This window comes from Saccharomyces eubayanus, chromosome XI, assembly GCF_001298625.1.
Source record: "Saccharomyces eubayanus strain FM1318 chromosome XI, whole genome shotgun sequence".
Taxonomy (NCBI): domain Eukaryota; kingdom Fungi; phylum Ascomycota; class Saccharomycetes; order Saccharomycetales; family Saccharomycetaceae; genus Saccharomyces; species Saccharomyces eubayanus.
This window is the reverse complement of record NC_030970.1, coordinates 129,980-153,522: the sequence shown is the minus strand read 5'-3', so window position 1 is coordinate 153,522 and position 23,543 is coordinate 129,980. Positions and strand designations below refer to the sequence as shown.

The 23,543-nt window shown below is 38.3% G+C and overlaps 12 protein-coding genes and 1 non-coding gene across 13 annotated transcripts; 9 read left to right on the top strand and 4 right to left on the bottom strand.

Moving 5' to 3' along the window:
* Window positions 1-244: 244 nt before the first annotated feature.
* DBR1 (RNA lariat debranching enzyme) lies at window positions 245-1,465 on the top strand (the record flags this gene model as incomplete). Its single annotated transcript, XM_018366309.1, has 1 exon — window positions 245-1,465. One exon carries the CDS (start codon window positions 245-247, stop codon window positions 1,463-1,465), a length of 1,221 nt encoding a protein of 406 aa, XP_018220901.1.
* A 187-nt stretch (window positions 1,466-1,652) lies between these two features.
* MCR1 (cytochrome-b5 reductase) lies at window positions 1,653-2,561 on the bottom strand (the record flags this gene model as incomplete). Its single annotated transcript, XM_018366308.1, has 1 exon — window positions 1,653-2,561. The coding sequence occupies one exon, from the start codon at window positions 2,559-2,561 to the stop codon at window positions 1,653-1,655; it is 909 nt and encodes a 302-aa protein (XP_018220900.1).
* Window positions 2,562-3,170: 609 nt separating this feature from the next.
* NNR2 (NADHX dehydratase) lies at window positions 3,171-4,184 on the top strand (the record flags this gene model as incomplete). The annotated part of the gene is made up of 1 exon (XM_018366307.1): window positions 3,171-4,184. The coding sequence occupies one exon, from the start codon at window positions 3,171-3,173 to the stop codon at window positions 4,182-4,184; it is 1,014 nt and encodes a 337-aa protein (XP_018220899.1).
* Window positions 4,185-4,687: 503 nt separating this feature from the next.
* Window positions 4,688-5,431, top strand: GPM1 (phosphoglycerate mutase GPM1; the record flags this gene model as incomplete). Its single annotated transcript, XM_018366306.1, has 1 exon — window positions 4,688-5,431. The coding sequence occupies one exon, from the start codon at window positions 4,688-4,690 to the stop codon at window positions 5,429-5,431; it is 744 nt and encodes a 247-aa protein (XP_018220898.1).
* Window positions 5,432-6,203: 772 nt separating this feature from the next.
* DI49_3227 lies at window positions 6,204-6,275 on the top strand. Its single transcript has one exon. It is a non-coding gene; the product is annotated as a tRNA-Arg (tRNA).
* Window positions 6,276-6,422: 147 nt separating this feature from the next.
* SRP102 (Signal recognition particle receptor subunit beta) lies at window positions 6,423-7,160 on the bottom strand (the record flags this gene model as incomplete). The annotated part of the gene is made up of 1 exon (XM_018366305.1): window positions 6,423-7,160. The coding sequence occupies one exon, from the start codon at window positions 7,158-7,160 to the stop codon at window positions 6,423-6,425; it is 738 nt and encodes a 245-aa protein (XP_018220897.1).
* A 254-nt stretch (window positions 7,161-7,414) lies between these two features.
* RSM22 (tRNA methyltransferase RSM22) lies at window positions 7,415-9,304 on the top strand (the record flags this gene model as incomplete). The annotated part of the gene is made up of 1 exon (XM_018366304.1): window positions 7,415-9,304. The coding sequence occupies one exon, from the start codon at window positions 7,415-7,417 to the stop codon at window positions 9,302-9,304; it is 1,890 nt and encodes a 629-aa protein (XP_018220896.1).
* A 238-nt stretch (window positions 9,305-9,542) lies between these two features.
* Window positions 9,543-10,206, bottom strand: RPS27A (40S ribosomal protein eS27; the record flags this gene model as incomplete). Its single annotated transcript, XM_018366303.1, has 2 exons — window positions 9,543-9,788; window positions 10,204-10,206. 2 exons carry the CDS (start codon window positions 10,204-10,206, stop codon window positions 9,543-9,545), a joined length of 249 nt encoding a protein of 82 aa, XP_018220895.1.
* Window positions 10,207-14,300: 4,094 nt separating this feature from the next.
* RCN1 (Rcn1p) lies at window positions 14,301-15,038 on the top strand (the record flags this gene model as incomplete). Its single annotated transcript, XM_018366302.1, has 1 exon — window positions 14,301-15,038. One exon carries the CDS (start codon window positions 14,301-14,303, stop codon window positions 15,036-15,038), a length of 738 nt encoding a protein of 245 aa, XP_018220894.1.
* An 83-nt stretch (window positions 15,039-15,121) lies between these two features.
* Window positions 15,122-15,562, bottom strand: ELF1 (Elf1p; the record flags this gene model as incomplete). Its single annotated transcript, XM_018366301.1, has 1 exon — window positions 15,122-15,562. The coding sequence occupies one exon, from the start codon at window positions 15,560-15,562 to the stop codon at window positions 15,122-15,124; it is 441 nt and encodes a 146-aa protein (XP_018220893.1).
* A 2,931-nt stretch (window positions 15,563-18,493) lies between these two features.
* Window positions 18,494-20,008, top strand: KDX1 (putative protein kinase KDX1; the record flags this gene model as incomplete). The annotated part of the gene is made up of 1 exon (XM_018366300.1): window positions 18,494-20,008. The coding sequence occupies one exon, from the start codon at window positions 18,494-18,496 to the stop codon at window positions 20,006-20,008; it is 1,515 nt and encodes a 504-aa protein (XP_018220892.1).
* A 326-nt stretch (window positions 20,009-20,334) lies between these two features.
* Window positions 20,335-21,540, top strand: DI49_3220 (type II protein arginine methyltransferase; the record flags this gene model as incomplete). The annotated part of the gene is made up of 1 exon (XM_018366299.1): window positions 20,335-21,540. One exon carries the CDS (start codon window positions 20,335-20,337, stop codon window positions 21,538-21,540), a length of 1,206 nt encoding a protein of 401 aa, XP_018220891.1.
* A 951-nt stretch (window positions 21,541-22,491) lies between these two features.
* DI49_3219 (uncharacterized protein) lies at window positions 22,492-23,253 on the top strand (the record flags this gene model as incomplete). Its single annotated transcript, XM_018366298.1, has 1 exon — window positions 22,492-23,253. One exon carries the CDS (start codon window positions 22,492-22,494, stop codon window positions 23,251-23,253), a length of 762 nt encoding a protein of 253 aa, XP_018220890.1.
* Window positions 23,254-23,543: the final 290 nt, after the last annotated feature.

The following is a 23,543-nucleotide window of genomic DNA, read 5'->3' as shown; positions in this document are numbered from 1 at the left end:
ACATAAAGTTTTTCCTTATACATACTCTATTTATTTAGTTACATAGTAACTTACTTATTTATTTATTTATCTAATTGAATATCTGTCTATTCTTGTTTTAATTGTTTTTTTTACCTTCTTACTCTTCATTATTGTTAAATTCATTTTTCCGTCACACATAAAAAAAATGTTTCCAGAAAATACAGAAATGGAAAGCGTAAACTCGTAATGACGATGACTATTAAAGGGATTTTTTACCTTACTGATGACCAAATTACGAATTGCTGTTCAGGGATGTTGTCACGGTCAACTGAACCAGATATACAAAGAAGTGTCACGACTCCACGCAAAGACTCCCATTGATTTATTGATTATTTTAGGAGATTTCCAAAGCATCCGTAATTCTCAAGATTTCAAATCAATAAGCATACCTCCCAAATACCAAAGGTTTGGTGATTTCATATCATACTACAACAATGAACTCGAAGCCCCAGTTCCTACAATTTTTATTGGCGGCAACCATGAGTCAATGAGACACTTAATGCTTCTACCACATGGTGGTTATGTAGCAAAAAACATTTACTATCTGGGTTATTCTAACGTTATATGGTTTAAAGGTATAAGAATAGGATCGCTAAGTGGCATTTGGAAAAAGTGGGACTTTAATAAGCAACGGCTAAGCTGGAATGATCTGGAAAGCGATGATTGGAAGACTAATATAAGGGCCCTGTATCATGTACGATTGTCAGATGTTGCTCCCCTTTTCATGATCAGGCATCGCATTGATGTTATGCTGAGTCACGACTGGCCCAGCGGTGTCGTATATCATGGTGATATAAAACATCTATTGAAGTTTAAGCCTTTTTTTGAACAAGATATTCAAAAGGGTGAACTGGGCAGTCCAGCGACTTGGCAGCTGTTGAGAGATTTGTGCCCTCAGTGGTGGCTGAGTGCTCATTTGCACGTCAGATTTCAAGCTTCTATCAAACACAATAAGAGGAACTCTCAATTACCCAATCGATCAACCTCGAAAATAAAAAAAAACTCCAACGAAATCGACCTGGATTTGTCCAGCGATGATGATGAAAAGCCGCCTGCTGTGGCAAAAAGTGAGGAAAAGAGCGAACCTAGCTTGAAGTACGATGAGACACGGTTCCTATCACTGGACAAATGCCTACCCAGGAGACGCTGGTTAGAAATAGTGGAGGTAGAGCCGGATAAATCGCACATTTCGTGGAAAGACAAAGACCATTGTATGTTTTGGGATCCGGAATTCATTAACAATATAAAAATATGGGAACGAAATGAAGATGCTCTACGAAATAAATCGTTTGACGATATCAATTGGATGGGACTATCTCAATCAAATGGAAAAGAAGACATCGAAATCGAATGGGAAAAGTATGCTGTTCCTGAATACACTTTAGATATACAAAAAGATGAGATAGGGCAGACTAAATTATTCGCCGACAAATTTTTAGCTTAGGGACATGTTTTTATCGCGTGCATTAGGATTGTAGTACATTTGGAGAGAGCCAAGTCGTTTTAGAAGAGTTTTTAATTTTTTCTGAGTTGTACACATGAATATATATATAGATATGTATATATTTATTTATTTAGACAAGCTAATAAACAAAGATAACTGTCTTTTTTACATTTTTTTGTTCCACGCATTAAAACTTGAAGACTTGGTCCTTTGAATAGCCCAAATTGTTCAAAATACCGATTAATTCACCTTGATCCTTAGGCGATTTCTTTTCACCGGAATAAGCATTCATGAATGGTGGAGGGCCACAGACAAACAGGTGGGTGTCCTCCTTTGGGCCTGGAATGTGCTCTTGAATGAAGTCCTTAGAAATGAATCCGACTTCGCCGTCAAAATCTAAGACTTCTTGCTTGTCGTCGACAAAATAATTAACGGTGAATTTTTCAGGGAATCTCTCCTGCAAATCGTCCAACTCCTTCTTCAACAAAATATCTTGAGGTGTTTTGTTCCCGTATAACAGGTTAACCTTGGTCTTGTCATTAGGGTTTTGAACTATGTTGTGAGCCAATTGGTATAAGGGGTTAATGCCTGTACCAGCACCTAGCAAGGTAATTGACTTGAACGAGTTAGGTTGCCATTTCCACTTCATTATTGGACCCTTGAACGAAACGGTGTCATTTGGCTTAAGGTCGAAAAGATGTGAACTCATCTTACCACCTTCATAATGTTTGATGACTAATTGGAAGTGACCCTTCTGAGCAAGATCGCTTACAGGGGTATATGGTCTAACAACGTTAGAACCCTTTGGGGTGACAAATTTAGCAAATAGAGCTGATGCTAGAACTAATCCCATTTCTGAGTCTTCAGAAGGTAATTTGAAAGTAAATCTTCTGGTATCGTGAGATTCTTCCTCTATCTTAGATATAGGCAAATCGATCCATTTGTCGTCGCCCTTGAACACCTTGTTCGAGTCGTTGAAGATAAATGAATGCTGGTTGCGATTAGCAAAGTAGAATGCTGCTGCTGCTGCGATAGCTGCAGTACCTAAAGCGATCGGCAATGCCTTTGAGTGGGATCTGGATAATCTGGAAAACATAATTTTGATTTAGTATATTGTTTGAACCTACAGTTGTATATGTTGATTGAAGTTTGTACGTCTTACGCTGCTGTCAAGTAAAATAGGGCAAGAATAAGTGAGTCAAGTGGGCGTTGCGAGGAAATCATGTTCTTATATATGTGCTTTGCCTCGATAAGACACCAATCAAGAGCCCTTATTTCTCTTCCTTTTTCAGCGGAGAAAAACTCCGAGCGATAGATCCTGTCCTTGTTTGACCTTGGCCTTTGAAGTTTGAGTCGGCAGGGGTAGCAAGTTCCCTGTATGCTATAGGCGTCTTATGAGGGGGGAATTGACTAGCCGTGGAGGTTGTTGTAAGTCACTGCAAGCTAACTTAACCCAACTCGCTCATTGTCGTTCGTTTCTATTGAGACAACGGTAGTTCTTGATGTTGCTGCTGTGGACACCCACACATGACTCCTTGTCTAGTAAACGTCAGAAGGGGGAGTGCTGTGATACGATGTGATGTGATGCCCTAAAAGCGTGATGTAATTAGTATGTATATATGTACAGGCAGAGGTAGATGTACAGTTACTTGTATGAATTTCAATCTAGTAAGTGGTCACCATTAACCCTGCAATATAATTAAAGATGTTAGCAGAGCTATCACACAAAGAATTGATTAAACTGGCACAAAAAAGATGTATTCCACCTTTGTTGGCGAAGTTTCATAAGGGACAGGCCGGTGGGAGAGTCTGTATTGTTGGAGGGTGTGAAGATTATACGGGAGCACCATACTTCAGCGCCAATGCTACTGCTTTAATGGGATGTGATTTGACCCACGTCATCTGCGAATACAATGCAGGTACAGTTATTAAATCATACACTCCGAATCTGATGGTGCATCCTTACCTTCGGATGAGCAACACCAACCTGGATGTTAATATGGATGATCAGAGAGGAAAAATCAATTCCATATTGGACAGGATCCATGTCGTGGTCATTGGACCCGGGTTGGGTAGGGACCCCCTAATGTTGAAATCCGTCAAAGATATCATAAAATACATACTTGAAAAACATGAGGGTAAGATTCCATTGGTCATCGATGCCGACGGATTATATCTGATAACTCAAGATAAGGAGGTCAAAGAAATGTTGAAAAGCTACCCCAAAGGTAGAATCATCTTGACGCCCAATGTAGTAGAATTCAAGAGATTAAGTGATGCCATGGACAAGAAGGGGGACTCGCATGCAGAGATGGGCAGCTTGATCGCTCAGGAGTTGAACTGTATTGTGGTAGAGAAGGGCCAGTCAGATAAGATCTTCTCACCTAATGGTGGGAAGGATACACTGACAAACAGCACAGAGGGCAGTAACAAGAGAGTAGGAGGCCAAGGAGACACCTTGACGGGGGCAATATCATGTATGCTAGCGTTCAGCCGTGCCATGTATGATTTCAAGATCTGCGAACACAAAGAGAAAGAGGAATCTTCCAATAACGAAAACTTGAGAAACTGGATAGACTACGCGATGCTGAGCTGTTACGTGGGCAGCACAATCACACGTGAATGTTCTCGCCTGGGATTCAAGGCTAAGGGACGTGCGATGCAGACCACAGATCTAAATGACCGTGTGGGCGAGGTGTTTGCCAAACTTTTTGATTAATAAACCTGATCTTTCACCTCAGTAACTTGAGCATGCATATATAGCCATGTTGTTATGTACGTAAAACCACATAGAATATTATCATCTTGTAAAACACGCGCACGCACACCCACACATTGGCTTCCTCTTTCCATATCGAAAACAGGACGCTAGCCGAAAACGGCTTCCACTTTCCGTTTCCTGCCAGCTGATGGAAAAAACTATGGAACGATGAAGAATAGAGAGGGAGATCCAGTGAGGTGAAATTTCATCTGACAGTGAGTTTCATGATCGTGATGAACAATACTACCCAGTTGTGGCTTTTGGGAAGGAGGGCGGTTCTCATATTTCAATATATGTTGAAACCTCTATTCGGGTTTGCTATATAACAAAGAAAGAAATGAACGTTAGCTTTCCATCTTCTCTTTTGTGATTTGGTTTATTTATAATAATTTTTTTATATTTTATATATATTTTCTTCTTGTTCTTTTACTACAGTAAGCATACACACATATATCACAGAAATGCCAAAGTTAATTTTAGTCAGACACGGTCAATCCGAATGGAACGAAAAGAACTTATTCACCGGTTGGGTTGATGTTAAGTTATCTGCCAAGGGTCAACAAGAAGCCGCTAGAGCCGGTGAATTGTTGAAGGAAAAGAACGTCCACCCAGATATCTTATACACTTCTCAATTGTCTAGAGCTATCCAAACTGCTAACATTGCTTTGGAAAAGGCTGACAGATTATGGATCCCAGTCAAGAGATCTTGGAGATTGAACGAAAGACATTACGGTGCTTTGCAAGGTAAGGACAAGGCCGCTACTTTGGAAAAGTACGGTGAAGAAAAGTTCAACACCTACAGAAGATCTTTCGATGTCCCACCTCCACCAATCGAAGCTTCTTCTCCATACTCCCAAAAGGGTGATGAAAGATACAGCTTGGTTGACCCAAATGTCTTGCCAGAAACCGAATCTTTGGCTTTGGTCATTGACAGAATGTTGCCATACTGGCAAGATGTCATCGCCAAGGACTTATTGAGCGGTAAGACCGTCATGGTTGCTGCTCACGGTAACTCCTTGAGAGGTTTAGTTAAGCACTTGGAAGGTATCTCTGATGCCGACATTGCTAAGTTGAACATCCCAACTGGTATTCCATTGGTTTTCGAATTGGACGAAAACTTGAAGCCATCTAAGCCATCTTACTACTTGGACCCAGAAGCTGCCGCTGCTGGTGCCGCTGCCGTTGCCAACCAAGGTAAGAAATAAGTCTGAAGAATGAATGATTTGATGATTTCTTTTTTCTCTTCTTTATTTTTCTTACTACATATATCAATGATATAGACCTATATATAGTTTATTATTTTATTATAAGTACCTATACATAGTCGAAGTAACGTTTGTTTGACACAATTGCAGAGTTGTTCTTTTTTTACCCAAATAATCCTAGGCGGTGCCTTAACAATTTCATTATTGTTTCCATGTTTTCTTCGGATTATATTGAGAGACCGATTATTGTACTATGTTTATGATGAGGCAACGCTTCCCCCTTCGTCAATAAAGATGATAAAACTATGATTATCTTCTTGACAAAGGTAGTCTTCGAAAATGCTACCGTATTTTTACGATAATGCGAAGGTCCATGTTCATCATTTGACAATAGAAGGTCTGTTTGTCCTCTGTGTACCCGATAACCTAGGTGACGGATCCCTGTTGGGGAGTCTAAAGTAACCTCACTCCACCGACCTTCCCAGATTACAAGTGAGCTCAGCAATCCTGATAGTGAGGTGTCGACTTATCAACTGACAATATACGAATGTATTTACATACCTATTAACACCTCCGCTTAGTTGTGGCTAGAAAAATTGACTTGATATTCGAATTGATGCCCACACTGAGGTGACCACACCCACCATATGAAAAGTTGTTAGCGGCTATTGTCTAATTCATTTAGTTTGTAGGTCTTGAGTTAATGGTGAACCCCGTGACATATTCTTAGGCATTGGATTGTCTTAATGTTATCAACTTTTCATAATTATAAGCTTGCGTGGCGTAATGGCAACGCGTCTGACTTCTAATCAGAAGATTATGGGTTCGACCCCCATCGTGAGCTATTTTTTTTAATTAAGTTGACAATGTCAATTATTTTCTAAACTTATACTTATGTTCATGTTCATATATTCAATGAAAGTACAACTTATGCATGACTGAATTTACTTTTAACTATTTATTTATAATTAACTTATTAAGCGAAGTCATACTAAAGTTTTTCGTCTATCCATTTTTGCCATTTGGAAATATTATTCTTACTGACACTACCCTCGATGGTAACGACAGACCCTTCCATATTTGCAAATTTAAACCCATTAGCAGATTGTAAAGCATCTAATGAATTCTCGGTATCCTCGTCTTCGTTGACCTTTCTTTTGACTTCGTTTAACGATTTTTTTCTCCTTTCAATGATCTTTTGAATTTCGTTTTCTAAAGCATCGTTAATCTTTGATGATGGTCTTGCAGTAAATGATTCGCTTTTGTTGCATGCGATCAAAATATCCACACCATTCTCACAGCTAGATTCAGTGATCAATAATATGTCTACCAAGAACTCAGCGGTTGTAGTTAATTTCTTAGGATCGATTGTGGAATCCACCATGAATATAAGCCCCTTGATAGATGCAGCTCTTGTTTTCAAGTATTCAGAGAGCTTATAGCGTAATTTTACATGGCCTGGGAAATCCACCAAACTAGTTCTAGAATTATTGTAATTCGCCGCTAATAACGGTTCCTGGGACACGACGGTTGGTCTCACGGAATCTGTGGTTAGTAGCGTAAGAAAGCTAGTCTTGCCTGTATTTTGAGGACCTGCAATAACAATAGATGGCTGATAACTCTTTTGTTTAATCCCAGTCTTTGATGATGATGTCTTTTGCACTGTGATAAATGCTATGGTAGTTATTATCACCAATAAACAGGCAATCACTAGCGAATTACTTAGCATTCTGCTCCTATTCTCAGTATTTTGCCTGTATGGATAGTAACCGATACTATTATAGCTATTTGATCAGTACCACGCTCGTAGCTTAACTATACTATTTTTTTTTTTCTTGAATTATCTATGATAAATGTTTTCCATGCTTCTTCTTTTTTCCGCTGCTACAAAAATCTAGAGATAGAAAAATTAAGAAGATCATCTTGTCGAAGTAGTTTTAGAATGATTGAAAATATACCAAGTAGTTTTAGTTTATAAGGAGGATGCTAAGAAGATGCTTGAATTTTTCACTACGAAACATTCGATATAATTCAACCCTTACGAACGCAAGTTTGCAGAGTTCGAATTTGACGGATCTTATAGACACTAATATTAAAGATATAAATGTCCTTTCACCGTACAGAGACGAAGCCGGTAATTTGACTCAAGGAGGTAACTCAAAAGAAGCCAGGTTATCGTTTAAAACTCTCCAGGGCCAATCGTATCGTGATCAGCTAGACTTGAATCCCGATGTGAGCAAAGCAATCAATAATAATATTATGTCCGTACATATTCCCAATAACGTGAGAAGAGTTGCAACAAATTACTACAGTGAGCTCCAGGAGCCGAATTCATTGCATCGCCCTTGCAAAACAAAAATGGAGGTTGATGCTCATATAGCGTCTATATTTCTACAAAATTATGGCTCTGTATTCCAAAGTTTAAAGGAATTACAAAAAAGAGTAGGCGCTGAGAACTTCAAGCCTCAGAGGGTTCTGGATGTCGGGTTTGGTCCCGCTACTGGTATAGTTGCACTGAACGATGTTTTAGGTGAAAGCTACAGACCGGATGTAAAAGATGCAGTTATATTGGGTAGTGCTGAAATGCAAAAAAGAGCCAAAATTATTTTAAGCAGACAAATCAATGAAGTTGTTGATCCTACCGAAATGGAATCAACTGTAGAGGAAGGGGGGGGGATTAATAAGCAAGGCGATGAGATCCCTCAAGAAGATGAGCTTGTCGGAGAAGTAATGACTAAAAAAATTAATGTGATGACCAATTTACGATCTTCAATTCCCGGGTCGAAAGAATATGATCTCGTAATTTTAACGCACCAACTTCTTCATGACAAGAACCAGTTTCCAATTCAGGTAGACGAAAATATTGAGCATTATTTAAACATGTTGGCACCTGGGGGCCATATCGTTATTGTTGAACGAGGCAATCCGATGGGATTCGAAGTTATAGCTAGAGCAAGACAAGTTATGCTTAGACCTGAAAATTTCCCAGAAGAATTTGGTAAGATTCCCAGGCCTTGGTTGAGGGGAATGTCGAATAAAAACAAAAATGACGTAGGGTCAATGAACATACCGAGTGATTATTTTTTAAAGGTCATTGCTCCTTGCCCTCATCAGAGGAAATGTCCTCTGCAAGTAGGGAACCCAAACTTTTACACGCATAAAGAAGGTAAAGATTTAAAGTTCTGTAATTTTCAGAAGAGCATTAAAAGACCTAAGTTTAGTATAGAGTTAAAAAAGGGCAAACTTCTGGCCACGTCATGGGATAATTCTCAAGGAGATGCCTCTAGATTAAAAGGCACTGGAAGGAGAAATGGTCGTGATTATGAGATTCTAAATTACTCCTACTTGATTCTCCAGAGATCGCATAAAGATGAGAAATCTTTGAAGGAAATTGAGAAATTACGGAATGAAAGTGGCAATGTCAAATACGATGTTGGATCATCAGGTGACGACACACAGGATACTTGGCCGCGCATTATAAATGACCCCGTCAAGCGTAAAGGTCATGTCATGATGGACCTATGTGCACCATCGGGGGAACTTGAAAAATGGACGGTTTCGAGGTCATTTTCCAAACAAGCTTATCATGACGCAAGAAAGACCAAGAAAGGTGATTTATGGACTTTAGGGGCCAAGACACAAATTAAAGGGTTGGGAGATTTGAATGTAAAAAAGTTTAAAAAATTAGAAAAGGAAAGAATCAAGCAACTCAAGAAGGAAGAACGTCAAAAATCAAGAGAGATTATTGAATCCTATAATGACCTTGAAGACTCTCTTCAATTTGGCAATAACAAGCTGTCAAACATTGAAGTAATGAAAGAAATGTCAAACGTTCACGGTCACTATTTCTCACAGCATGTAAATAAAAAATGAGAAAAACAGATGATTAAAATAAAGATATAATATAAATATATTCAATACTTTAATATTGTACATACGTGAATATGATATATATAGTACAGTTTGTTGCAGTTAAAAAAAAAATTAATAAAGGTGACAACTGAGTGTATATTATATATGATAAAACCTACCCTGCCGGTTCCATAATTGAATCACTTTATTAACATTTTTCTTTTGAAGTGGATTGTGTTTTGATCTGGCTAGTAAAAGATTACTTTCTTCTGAAAGATGTACCTTCAGAAAGCTTAGCCTTACCACCGGTTGGTGTGCACAAGACTGTTGAGCAGGATTCACAAGTGACCGCGGTTTGGGCGTGAGAGAAAACCGTAGTGATGTTCAAACAACCTGGACATTTAACGTCCAAAAAGTAGGATCTTGGGCTTTGGACCAGAGTCTTTAATTTGTGCTTTCTTGCTTCAGAGGCAGGAGTTGGATGTAATAAATCTTGAACTAAAACCTGTTGTAAATTAAAAAGTGAGATTAATTTAATTGTTAGTAAACTTATTTTTTTCTTCTTGATGATATATCACGTAATCGATTACGAACGACTTGAAAAATAACAATAGTCTTAATTTCCTGGAAAATAAAATGGACGCTGAAATTATTATATCTGAATGTTTTTTACTTTAGCAAAATATACGGCAATTTAAACGTTTGAGGCAGCCCTTCGGTGGTTCCAAACATATAGTTGTATATAAATTGGCCACCCGATGACAAATTCTGAATGCTTAGTTTGCCTTCTCTCATAGTTTTAGTCGCACTTCCAGTGGCAATTTTCGAGCGCATCGACTCTTTTATTAGTTGAACTTCTCCACTATATTCTATTATTATGTCGCTCGGAATCTTCTGTAATCATTTTAGGGCTAACATACCATTTTGGATGTTTATGTTTGCTTTTTTCGATAATAAAATATGAAGGGTTGTACTGTTATTAAAATTCTATTCAGCTTATACATAGTTAGCTACCACAGACTGATTTCTTTTCAATTTCTAAAGAACCGATTTTTAAAAACCCCTGCCCGCCTTATCGAAAACTCCGCAGAGTTTTCAAAATCATTTTTGGTGTTATGTACAGATTTATTTTAGAGGTATGGGTTGAAATGAAATAGCAACAAATTTTGAAAAGGCTTAATATTATAGCATTCGCTTATAGTACTTAACTCATGGAAGTTACCGCGATCCCTTCAGGACCTTCATCAATAATCGAGGTTAAATGAAGCATTGCTTTTATTGAAAAGGTGAACTACTTATAGAGATACACAAATATGAAAAAACCATAGCTGCTCTAAAAGTATCTATTATCCTTCAAGTACTTGTTGACCACATCACGGTCTCTGTTAACCCATTGGGCCTTTGAGGTAATGGTGTCCAATGTTTGGGCCAGACTTTGATCGAAGCCCTTAGTAGATTTAGTAGCAAAAAACTTCTTGATTTCATCTATTTTTTGCAGTGAAGTAAAGCCGGAAGTACCTAAGGTGACGACAGAACCCAACATTGATAGACCAGGAGGTAATCTCTTGGCAATTTCATCCCAGTTCTTCTGTATCCAACTCCATAAAGCCTCGACACCCTCACGGTGAGCTCTCATGCCTTGCATTGGGATATAGATATCTTGGTTTAAGACAGTGCCGTCAAACAGATAGCCTAAAGTTCTTTCCAATAACTCAGATTCTTTGAATCTACCTAAAGTTCTCAATGCAGCTAATTTTTCGTCATTAGAGGTGGGATTTAAGTAGATTTTATAGACTTTTTCGTAGTTTTCAACGCCACCAATTCTTGCGGCTGTGTTGAATACAATTGGCTTGATTAATGCTGGGATGGCGTCTTTGTCACCATTGCAATAGTCAGTAAACATTTGCAGAGCAGCTTTTTCGACATGCTGATCTCTGGCAGCACAGGCAGCACCGAACATGGTCACTTTCAAACGTTGAGTGGAGAATGAATCAGAGGATTCGAATTTCCAACCCAAGTTTTGTGTCATGCCGCTTATCAGTTGTTTCGTGAAGTTATTAAGAGCATTTTGGGTCTCCTCTGGTTCGAACAACCAAGTGGACTTTAATGAAGAAATACTGTTGATTATCTGCTCCCAAACGACAAATGATTTTTCGTTATTCCATTTGGAGACTAAATTCATGAAGTTGGTAGTCGAGGTGTAACCAGAGGCAGATAGGGTCTTAACATCAGCAACCAAACCGACACGGTCTTCAACAGACAATAAATCAGCCTGTTTTCCCAGCTTTGCCCATCTTTCATCACTATAGGATGTGATATAAATACCGGATTGTTCGCTATTGACTTTGAAAAATTCTTGGTCCTTTAATTCAATAGTCTTGCTCCTCTCATTTAATACAGCAGATCCATCGACACCATCTTTGGTTTTCAAAGCCAAAAACACAGGGTAGATTGTTTCATCTTCGTCGGCTTTGACGTCGGCGGTACTCAAGTAACGGTTTTGACGGAACGTTATCTTACCATTACCGTCTTCACTTACTGAGATGACAGGAAATCCAACCTTTTTAGTCCAAATGTTCATCACAGAACGGACGTCCTTACCAGAAGCATCTGCTAAGGCATCCCATAAGTCTTCAGTCTTCGCGTTACCGTACTTAAATTTATTCAAGTATTGGGAAACACCTTTGATGAAAGTTTCTTCACCTAACCATTTTGAAGTCATTCTCAATAAAGAAGCACCTTTTGAGTAAGAAATAGCGTCAAATATTTGGTTAATCTCGTCAGCTTTTCTTACAGGTACTTCGATTGGATGAGAAGATCTCAAAGAGTCGAGGGCCAAAGCATGTTGTAAGGTATCAGTAACATATTGTTCCCAGACTTTCCATTCTGGTTGAAATGCATTACATGAATACCATGACATCCAAGTAGCGAAACCTTCGTTTAACCACAAACCTTCCCACCAGTCCATGGTAACCAGGTTACCAAACCATTGATGGGCCAATTCATGTTGAACGACTTCGGCAACTCTTTGAATTCGATCCAACGTAGAATTGTCCTTGTCTAATAGTAGATCAACCACTCTGTATGTGACTAATCCCCAATTTTCCATAGCACCTGCTGAAAATTCATGAACGGCAACATTGTCCATTTTCGGTAAAGGATATTGAATACCAAAAGTTTTTTCAAAAAATGCCAAAGTTTTTGCAGTCAAGTCAGCGGCAAACTGTCCATGCTTTTCATTACCTGGTGTAGCGTAAACTCGAACAGGGATACGGAAGTTTTTAGATTCGACATATTTCAATTCGGCAACTATAAAAGCAACGAGATAAGTTGACATTTTTGGGGTTGTGTTAAACAAAGTGAATTTTTTTCCGTTCTTGACATATTCGTTTTTGACATCCATGTTGGACAAGTGAGTTAAGGATGGGTCGGAGACTAAAGTGATAGCAAACGAAGCTTTTAGGTTAGGCTCATCGAAACATGGAAAAGCTCTTCTAGCATCTGTTGGTTCCATCTGAGTAGTAGCCATATATTTCGTTTCGCCAGTCAATTTGTCTTCATACTTGGCTCTATAAAAGCCAGCCATATTATCATTCAAGATACCTGTAAACTTTACTTCTAAAATTGCGTTATCTTTAAATGAGGACAAGGTCCCTTCAGGAAATACAAAGTCTGCGACTTGTTGTTCTTCGTCAGTACTAATCTTAGAAGCAGTGACATCGCCAATTTTGGCAGAATGGATGTCAATATCGATAGTGTTCAATCTTACTGTGTCAATGGCAGAATTGTTGATTTTTAGTTCTATTTTAACAGAGCCTTCAAACTTGAACGTTTTAAAATCAGGTTCTACGGTTAAATCGTAGTGTAAAGGGGCGACATTATCTGGAAGAATTTCACGTTTTGGGGTGTTGCTGGTCATATTAGAACGTTCTTTGTACTTTTGGGTACAGTAGGTAAAAAAAGTTAGTTAGTAAAACTTGAAGAGTGGTCAGAGAACAAGCAAACGAAAAAGAAAGGAGGATATCGTAATTCAATTAAAATATTAGCTAAGCCATTATAACCAGAACTGTGTCAAAACCAACCAGTTGGGTTAATCCCTTTTCTCTGCTGCAAAAGATAAGAACATGAGGGTAACAATGATGAGAGTACTCACTTTGTAAGCACTAGTTGAAGGATAGTAAACGATATTAGTAACGTGCTGAGATGTTCTAGCAGTTTCATTTTCAAAACAATCGGTTGCTTTATGTGGGGCGTATTCTCTTTTCTTGTTTCTTTGTCAAGCGTTTGTGTAAACATACTTTAGTAATTGTGACGTTTTTTGGCATTTCGCACAAGCATGACCAGTTTCTGTGAACAGTGAACGTTTACTGTAGATATTTACAAGTTTTGAATTTGTAAGTTTATTCTCCTTACAGGGTTCACTCATGCTCAGCGACCTAATGGCATTGGCTTGTGACGAGGTTGAGCTATACAGTTTTCTCGAGTACGCAATAATAGGTTTAAAACAAGGACGGATCTTGCTAACAAGAGAGGCACCCCTTGCTGTACTTCTCAATAACAGCCACTGAGTGGTTAGCATACTATCCAGTTGTGTGTTTGGCTATTGTCTTTTCTTAATCAAAGTTATTGGCTTCCTTCTTGCTTCTTGTTGTAAGGTTTGTATGATTTCCCAATTTACAACGCGGACGAATTAAACTGATTTTATTTATTCACATTCATTCAAGTATACTCTGGATCGGACTCATCACTAAGATTAATGGATTATTTGCTATACTACTAGAATCAGGCGCAGCTTCTATGACCACCAAAAGTAAAAAGAGGCTCTTGTTATGTATTCCCAGCCTCGTTTACGAATAAGGAAGGAGATTTGGAGTTGTAACGCCTACAAGCCAGTCCAGCAAGAAATTCAAGGTTTTGGATTATGTTATCTTGCTGTTTGACCCTACTGTATACCCAGAGTAACTATCGAGTGGCTTATTTAGAAGACCCTTTTCGCTCAATGACCTCTATATAAGAAATGCCTTCCTTCAAAGAAGTATCTATTAGTTTTATGAAAAAAGGTAAAATAAAAACAAGAAATAAACAGATATCAAAAACAGAAGCGCTGATGAGCAAGGTTGTAACGGACACAGTGATCATAACCTCAGGTAGGTGTGATGTTGTTGATAATGACAATGTGGAACGAATCCAGGGTTGGTTATCTAAGTATATTTTAACGAAGTTCCAAATCAACGAAGATGAACCGCTACAGTTGATCGTTTTAAAAAGATTCAAAAGAATACTGTTAATCTGCCCCAGTCATGACTTATCTCAACATGTTATGGCTGCATCTCATGCTTCGGAGGTGGAGAAGCTCAACTTTAGTTACTCTTTACAAGATGGATATAACAATTTAGCCAAAGAATACTTGAAGGTACCAGAGAGCGAAAAAATGTTTCTGATTTCACCTCCAGCGTCACCACCGCCTGAATTTGACTTTAGCAAGTGTGAAGATGCACCACAGAGACACGTTCAGAGTCATATACAGCAGCAGCAGCAGCAGCGAATGAAAGCGGGCCACCTGTTGCCAAACAACCCAGATGAAGACAGTAACGGTACTTTCACGTTGTTGAAATCAAAAGTGGGCGCTATCACGATTAACAGGTGTCCCACAAATGAAGATTGCGGAAATAAGCGATTAGTGGATCATGTTAAGACAGCTCTCCCACCAAAATCCATATTTGACAGTGATGACGATGAAGGGACAACATGTTGATGTAACAGGATATAACATGGTCTATGAATTACTTTACATAGGAAATATATAGGATGTGTGTAGATAATTGTTCCAAATTGGTTTTATTCATCATCGCTATCTACCAATGCGCCTCTACCTCTTTTAACTTGCCCTATTCTCTCCTCGTCCGAGTCTACTTCCTCCTCATCAGAATCGACTTCGCCACGAACTTTCGTGCTTATGCCCTCTTGATCTGAATCACTTTCATAATCACTATTGGAGTCCTCATCACCATCATCCGTGTCGCTTCCGCGCCCAGAATTGACTTCTTCTACAGCATCAAACCAATCACTATATACATCCACCGGTTGCGATAGCGAATTTATACGCGTTTGGAAAGACTGACCACAAATCTTGCATGAAAGAGTTCCTATACTGTTTTTTTTATCTAGAGTGCATGATACAGATTTTTCGTGGTTACAAAACAAACAGTTGAATTTCGTATCCAGCTTTTGGACTAGCCTCTTGCTTGGCTTTCTTGTTGACTTCTTTCTCTTACCCATGATTCGTTAATTATTCTTTTGATGCTAAAAGGAGTCCATCTTCTCTGTGATCTCCCTGGCACTACCGCTATTCCTTTCGATTCATTTGTACACTTCTTGATTGCTTATATTTCATCGTTTGAAACGAAAATGCTGTCTTCAATTTTCTTTACAATTTGTTGTCAAAACTCAGCTTTCTGAAAATATTGACAAAAAGAAAATCGGGTATTCTGGAGCAAAAGAGGAATGTAAACATTCCAAATCAATAAACTGATCATGGCAGACATCTTTTTTTCCCCTGCAAATTCTGTAAAGCATGTTGGATCACCTTAAGCAAGACAGATTACTCAAAGTTTGAAATGAAACTTTCTTGAAATTTGAAACTATACTCTTATAACGTATATAAACTATTGTAACTAAGCCCAATACCCTTGCTTGCATAGAGATGTTTCATCCGGGATTTATCCTATTATTTTGAAAGACTATACCATAGATTGCGGCCAAAAAATTATTTTTTTATTATAATATACTATTTCATACGATTACACTTTATTTAGTGACCTCATAGTATTATTTTTGTTTGCTTTAACGCGATAGTCCTAAACAACAATGAGCTAGAGAACCAACCTACATTACGAGCGAGATTAGCACCTATTCCAAGGTTACATAAGGGTATTTATCAAAGCTTTGTCTCCCTCAACATGCTTCAAAAGTCCCTCTCCATCGTTTAATATCTGTTATGCACCTCCTATTGAGAGTTTCAACCCTACACATTCTTCTTCGGAAAAGAACTAACTAGAATATAATAAAGGAAGTGGACGAGGAACAAACACTACCATATGGTTTGATATTCAAACGAAGAACATGAAATAAGAATATTATCTATAGGAAAAGTTGATGATAACAAGTCATGAGCGCAGACTCGTGCAAAAAACATTGATGATGGTGATCATGTACAGAGAAGTAAAGAAGGTTGAAGTAAACTGCTATTGGGAAAACATACATTTCTGATCCAGAATTTATTTGCCTGGAAGAGTACCAGATGCCCCCTATCATCCGCACAACAATTTCTACTGAAGATGGTGGAGGCTAAAAACAACGAGGCTCAGTCAAATGACACCTTATAACCTTTTGAAACACTTTGATACAGTACATACTACCTCAGAAAGACAAAATTCGCAAAAATTTCAATGAATGCTAATGTAGCCGCAATTGACTCCTTTCAAGGGTCGAACTATAAACATTTTGTTTTTGAAGATTGCTGTCTTTGAAGTCCAAGCTCCGATACGAATAGACACGTACCCCGATTGAGATACGATGTGGGCATCCATGTGCCATCCTAGAGCACATTTCTGGAATTAATGGAATAAAATTAATCGCAACCTCTAGTCGCTATCAGATTATAGAAGAAGCTGACAATGCCAGTCTTATGTCGTTTTATCGGAAAAAAGAATGTAGTCTAGGCTCAATCTCAGCACAGTAAAAGTAACATATAATATTTGCTCGTACACAAGAACACATATGATAGAAGTGAGTGGATGCCAAAACTGAATTCGACTGGAAGCTGCTGATTCCATTGGCCTGCGGGGTATATGCCCTAACATCGCCCATTAAACATGGCCTCATGCAGAGGGAAATTTACCTTTAACCTACGAGTCAATCTCTTTTAAAGCAATCCCATGTTTCGTGCTTCATTAGTCCCTTATTATTCTATTCTATTCCAAACTAAACAAACGTATGGAAATAATTAAAAAAATATCGCAGTCAAGCCTTACTACGAGGTTACTTAAAGCATGTGATATACTTAAAGTACCCGTGCTTTCCATACATCTGGAATATGTTGGTTAATATATGATCCTCTGTTTCCCACCAAAAACTTCTTATAATTGCAATATAGTCTGCTAAGTTCATTACCGGTATTTTCACGTTCAATTGAAGCCTGCTACACCTTTGCAACTACTGTTTCAATAGAAATTGCATGTGCCATTTTCCAAGCAGCTGAAATTCAGTTCTATAAAAGTCTCTAATCGTGTCGTTGTAGAATACGCTTCAGTGCTTATTTTTTTTTGAAGTACTCTGCATTCACACTTTGTTCCTGACAGCGTTTGTACGCCGCTCATTAGCATGAATTCTCAACCAATTCGCAACTGTTACATGAGTCTTTATTGTGGCGAAACGATTATCCAAATTCTCGAATTGGCATGGTAACAAAAAGTGCTTTAGTTTGGCGGCTATCCTTTTATGTATAAAGAAAACTAAAAAGAAAAGCTTTACAAAACTAAGGAAACGACTGCGGTCGAAAGTGTTTGCATACTTGCCTAAAAATCTGAAAGGATTCTTTCCCTTTGTTTCCAGTTAGTTCCCATTAAAGACAAAAAAAGTCTAAAATGGACGCGATAGTTTATTTTTAAACTGCAAGACGTCATTGGTCTCAACGGGGGAGTACCAAAATAGAAGCATTTTTTCGAGAAGACTATTTGTCACCATCACTAAAGCGTTTTAATCACTTCACCCTTTCAGTTAATTGTGGTCTTGAACGCAGCAAAGTAATTATTTTGCAACGCCTAAGAAACCCGCGTAGGCCCGTTCAAGTTAAAAATAGTATGCCGCGATCGATCCATGCAGGAGGCACTGTAAGAAATTGGTAAGCCTTCGTAATTTCAGTGAAAAGAACATGAAAGCACAGCTCTCGAAGCAGTGATAGAGCGCATTGAATCTTTTTTAGTCCTTGAAGACGACGTTCTTTTCACACAGGTGCTTAGTTATGATGGATAAAAGGAGAAAATAATCCTAGAATGTTAACACAGAGAAAATACTTTTTTTCTGTCTAACGACCAATTCCCACCTGGGATTTTAGAACCTTGCGAAAACGGATAGATCAGGGAAGGCGAGTTACAGTCAATCTGAAATAAAATTCAAAGATTTTGACACAGAGAGAAAACTCGCAACTAAATGGCGACTGATTCCGATAGATGTGTTTTTCGTGCCTTTGGCCAGGAATATATCCTGAATAAGCACTTTCGACTCGTAGATGAAATTGGCCGGGGCTCCAACGGCCTTATTTGTTCTTCGACTTATACAGAGAAGAACGAAGAAAGCACAATCGCTATCAAGAAAATCCCTAATGCTTTTGTGAGTAAACTATCCTGCAAGAGAACCCTTCGTGAACTAAAATTATTGAGACATTTTAGAGGCCACCCTAATATAATCTGGCTTTTTGATACTGATATAGTTTTTTATCCAGACGGAGTATTAAACGGCGTGTACTTGTATGAAGAACTAATGGAATGTGACCTTTCTCAAGTGATAAGATCCGGACAATGCTTAGAAAATACACACTGTCAAAGCTTCATATACCAGATACTTTGTGCATTGAAATACATACATTCTGCTGACGTTTTACACCGCGACTTGAAGCCAAAAAACCTACTTGTCAATAGTGATTGCCAATTAAAGATTTGCAATTTTGGTCTGTCACGAGGTTATTCAGAAAACTATGAAGAAAACAATCACTTTCTTACAGAGTTTGTAGCAACAAGATGGTATAGAGCGCCGGAAATCATGTTGAGTTATCAAGGATATACGAAAGCTATCGATGTTTGGTCAACAGGGTGTATTTTGGCGGAATTGCTGGGCGGAAAACCTATCTTTGATGGCAAAGATTATGTAGATCAACTGAATCATATCCTCCAAATACTCGGAACTCCATCAAAGGAAACATTACAAGGAATCAGTTCTCAGAAGGTTCAGAATTACATCTTCCAGTTCGGTAATATACCAAGGACACCTTTTGAGAGTCTATTGCCGAGAGCTAGTTCAGAAGGATTAGACCTATTACGGAAAATGCTGGAGTTTGATCCGGAACGACGAGTAACAGTAAGTGAGGCATTAGAGCATCCATATTTGTCCATATGGCACGATATAGACGATGAATCTTCATGCGAAATAAAGTTTGACTTTGAGTTCGAACATATCGATAGTATAGAGGAACTACAAAGCCAAGTCATAAAGGAAGTGTTTGACTTTAGACAAGTTGTTAGGAAACATCCCATTGGTGGAGACTTTTCATCATCATCTTCGTCATCAGAAGACCCCATTCTCCAAGAGGTTGCTGATGTCCATCCCTCAATAAAAAAATTAGGCAGCCCTAACTCCGATGCCTCTCTTGTGAGTCAACTACCATCATTGACTACAACTCAGCCGTTTGAAAGCCATGTAAAGGCAAACTCAGGTTCGTCTCAAGGTGCAAACACGCTCGAATGCAATACCACCCAGGAACATAAGGACGCGTTGAGGTCACACAGCGGGCCAAATAAAACGGAATGTTTGATTGTGTCATCATCTCCTCCCGAACATAATACAAATGGTAATGAGAGTGTAAGCCAGGATACCAATGACAATGACAGTATTTTTTTCTTTGATTTAGAAAAAGAATTAGAATTTGGACTGGATGGTAGATTTTTATAATGAATACCACGCTAGTTTCATGTAAACGTTAAAAATATAATATAAATCTGTATAAAAGATTGCTTGTAATCTTAAACCTACCAATATCTATTCTTTTCTAAAGGATTTAAAAAAAATATTCTCGGTAGTATTATAGGCCCTCCCGAAATGCGGGAACATCAAGGAATCCGGAAAAGTGGAAGACACCATCAGGTCGATTCGCATTGATCCAGAACAAGACACAGCTAATGTTAGTTAAGCCACCTTTCCAACCTTTGACATAAATGATTTATCAGTCTTTTTTTCAACAAAAGAGAGGACTATCTGAAAAGTATTGGTAAGGCCAAATGATGAAAAGATTCTTTCCCCTTAAAATTCAGACTCGTCTGAAATGCGACTACCCACTACTTACTTTCGAGCAATTGGTTTCTACAAATGGAATAGGGAAAGGGAAAACCGGCAGAATTCCTTTAAGGGATTACATAGAATGGCAAAATTTCCCAAATATAATGAAAAGAGAAAACTTCTTTACACAAAGAAAACAAGCGTCTACGGGATCCATAGATCCCATTTTATTTGACAACATTATCAATTATGATCCAGTATTCAGCGAGTGCCTCGCAAAATGGCTACTTGTCAACTACAAATTGAACGACTACCCGTATTATGACCTCAACATCGTCAATATTTACACGGATTTACCTCAAGGGATTCAAATATGCAAAAGTTTAATGACATATCTAAAATCGACATTGTCTGAAAACATGTTTCAGAGGATAAAGTACTTTATGATTCCTTTATACAAATGTGACAATGTACCATTAAAGGTCTTAGATGGAATACCTGGAGCAGTAAGCTTAGTTCAAGATTATCCGGTATCTCCGACTTTATTGAAAGAAAAGTTTCTCATAGAGGACCCCGTTAATATTCTAATGCTCAACGATGTTATTAAATACACGACCCACGATTTAGTCAGATACTCTTCATACCATAACGCATGGGAGCAATGCTTTGTAGATGTGGATGAGAATGGACAAAATAATAAAACATTTGATAGTGATATTGACTATTCGTGCAAACTTGCGTTAGATCAAATGTTCAGTGAACAATCAAATATAGTTCCTGATAAAGAAGTTTATATTCCTACTAAATTAATTGAGATATTCACAACAATCAAAAATAATATTCCAGAACATCGACTCTTCACCGTGGACACTCCACAAAGATCGAGCCCAACATTATTATCAATATTAAAAAGCTTATTAAACCCACGCTTAACAGGGTCGAGCCAGATAGTGGAACCATACTCCGATTCAATCTTTTCTGATATTTGCAGCGGAAGGGTGTATTTCATGACGGACTTCTTACAGTTACAAAAAATCTACAATGATATCAATGAATCCTCTAGGAGCTGTGAAGTCGAGGATATTAGCGATTTTGTTGAAAAATGGATGAGCCCTAGTGAGACAGACACACGCACATTGTCGAATGGAAAGAAGCCTCATCTGGAAGACATAAGCAACAGTACTTTGGCAACACTTCATTCCACATAATCGCATTTTTTTTTTTGGTCAAAGAAAATGAGAAGGCATCTTTTAACAGACAAAGAAAGGACGCGCACTACTTTTTACACCTATACATTTAGATATTAATCTTTCATAAGTAATTAAGCATTTCACAAATATAATATGACACGTATGCCTTTCTTTACCTTTTTGTTTCTTCAGGATTCAACAAAATAGATTTTTTAATCAAGATTAATGGGCGCCATTCTCACACCTAGATATGCATTGAATGACATCTACATGAATTTAAGCATCCATTAAAACAGGGACATTTCTGTAACTAAATTAGGGTCGGTTAACCTTAAAAAGGTTGTTTTTATTCGTATAAGAGTAACTCTTAGCAAAACATATAGCCAACTATCTCTTGGATCTAGCAACCTCGTATCTCTAACTCAGCATAAAGGAGTTCCTGCTGTGAGCTTATGTCTGCTTCCGGTCACTTCGTTTCTTCCTGTGCCTTTAAACGCAAGAAGGATTTCCGTTTCGGGCACCTTCTGCGGAAAAATTTCGCATGCAGGTTTAAAAAATAAGAAAGCGCACGGTGACGAAAGCGGTACGCCTATGAAACATCCCTACAGCAGAATTTACTTCGGATCTTGTAAATTACCTAATTTGTCAACACCCGATTCGCGTTGTTTTGTTTTTATCTAACTAACGCGAATTTAAACGGTGCACCAAAATGCCCAACAGAAACGATGGATGTTTTGATCGCTTCCACTTGTGTTGTTCCGCTTGATGAGCGAAGTAATCAATATATTCATATATAGAGTGACCATGCGTCTAAAAATGTCATACTCTGCTTCCCTTCTTTCTTGTCTTACTAATACCTTTTTTTTCCACAAAGGGTCTTTTTCTTTTCCTTTGTAAACAGATTTCCTTTACAAAAATTAAAATACAGTACGGTTCAACCAACAAAAGTTGTCTTATCTTTGAAAAAATATGCAGCTTAAACGCATTGCCTTGACAGCAGCTTCATTAACTGCGGTTTCTGCTCATGGTTACACACCAGGCGAACCATGGTCCACTTTAACTCCTTCTGCTACCGTCTCATGCGCAGCTACAGAATTTACTTCTACCTTCGGTATCGCTGTTCAAACAATTGCAACTGCTTCCGCCAATGTTAAGAGAGGTGTTATATCTCAAATCAACGACGGTCAAATTCAGGCCACAGCTGGACCTACCTTGGCCAGTGACGGTACCGAAATCACAACCACTTTAACTAGAACTTCCGTCATTACAGTGGTAAAGGGTACTATTGCAACTAATGTTGTCGACTCCGCTAATTCTTCCAGCAAAAGCCCTACTTCTACTTTAGCCCCATCATCCGCGATTACTTCGGCAGCGACCTCTACGTCTGCCTCTACATGCAAGGCTACCACTGCTGTGTCTTTAGAGAATAGTTCTTGTAACAACGACGGTACCTTAGAAGTAACTTTGAAAGGAGGAGTTTTGACTGATAATAAAGGTAGAATTGGTTCTATCGTTGCAAACAGGCAATTCCAATTCGATGGTCCAACTCCACAAGCAGGTGCCATCTATGCGGCTGGTTGGTCTATCACATCAGAAGGCAATTTGGCCCTTGGTGATGACGATGTTTTTTACCAATGTTTGTCAGGAAATTTTTACAATTTGTACGACGAAAAGATCGGTGAACAATGTAGTCAAATTCACTTACAAGCTGTTTCTTTAGTGAACTGCTGAGTTTTTGACGCATGACAAGGTAATGTGTCGTTTTTTTATTTCGGGCACCGTTTTTCCTTTTTTCTCTGGCCGCCGCCTGTGCCCACTTTTCCTCCGAAGGGAGCTCTTAACTTCAGTGAATGCAAGATATAGATTATAGATGATATCTTTGCATTTTTTGACAGTTGTAAACATAGATAGAATTGTAAAGGTAGCAAATAAAGCTGATTTTAGATTGTCTTTAAATGAATTATGTATTATAAAAGAATTTCTTTTACAGTGAAAAATATCTATAATTGCGTTTTATTATA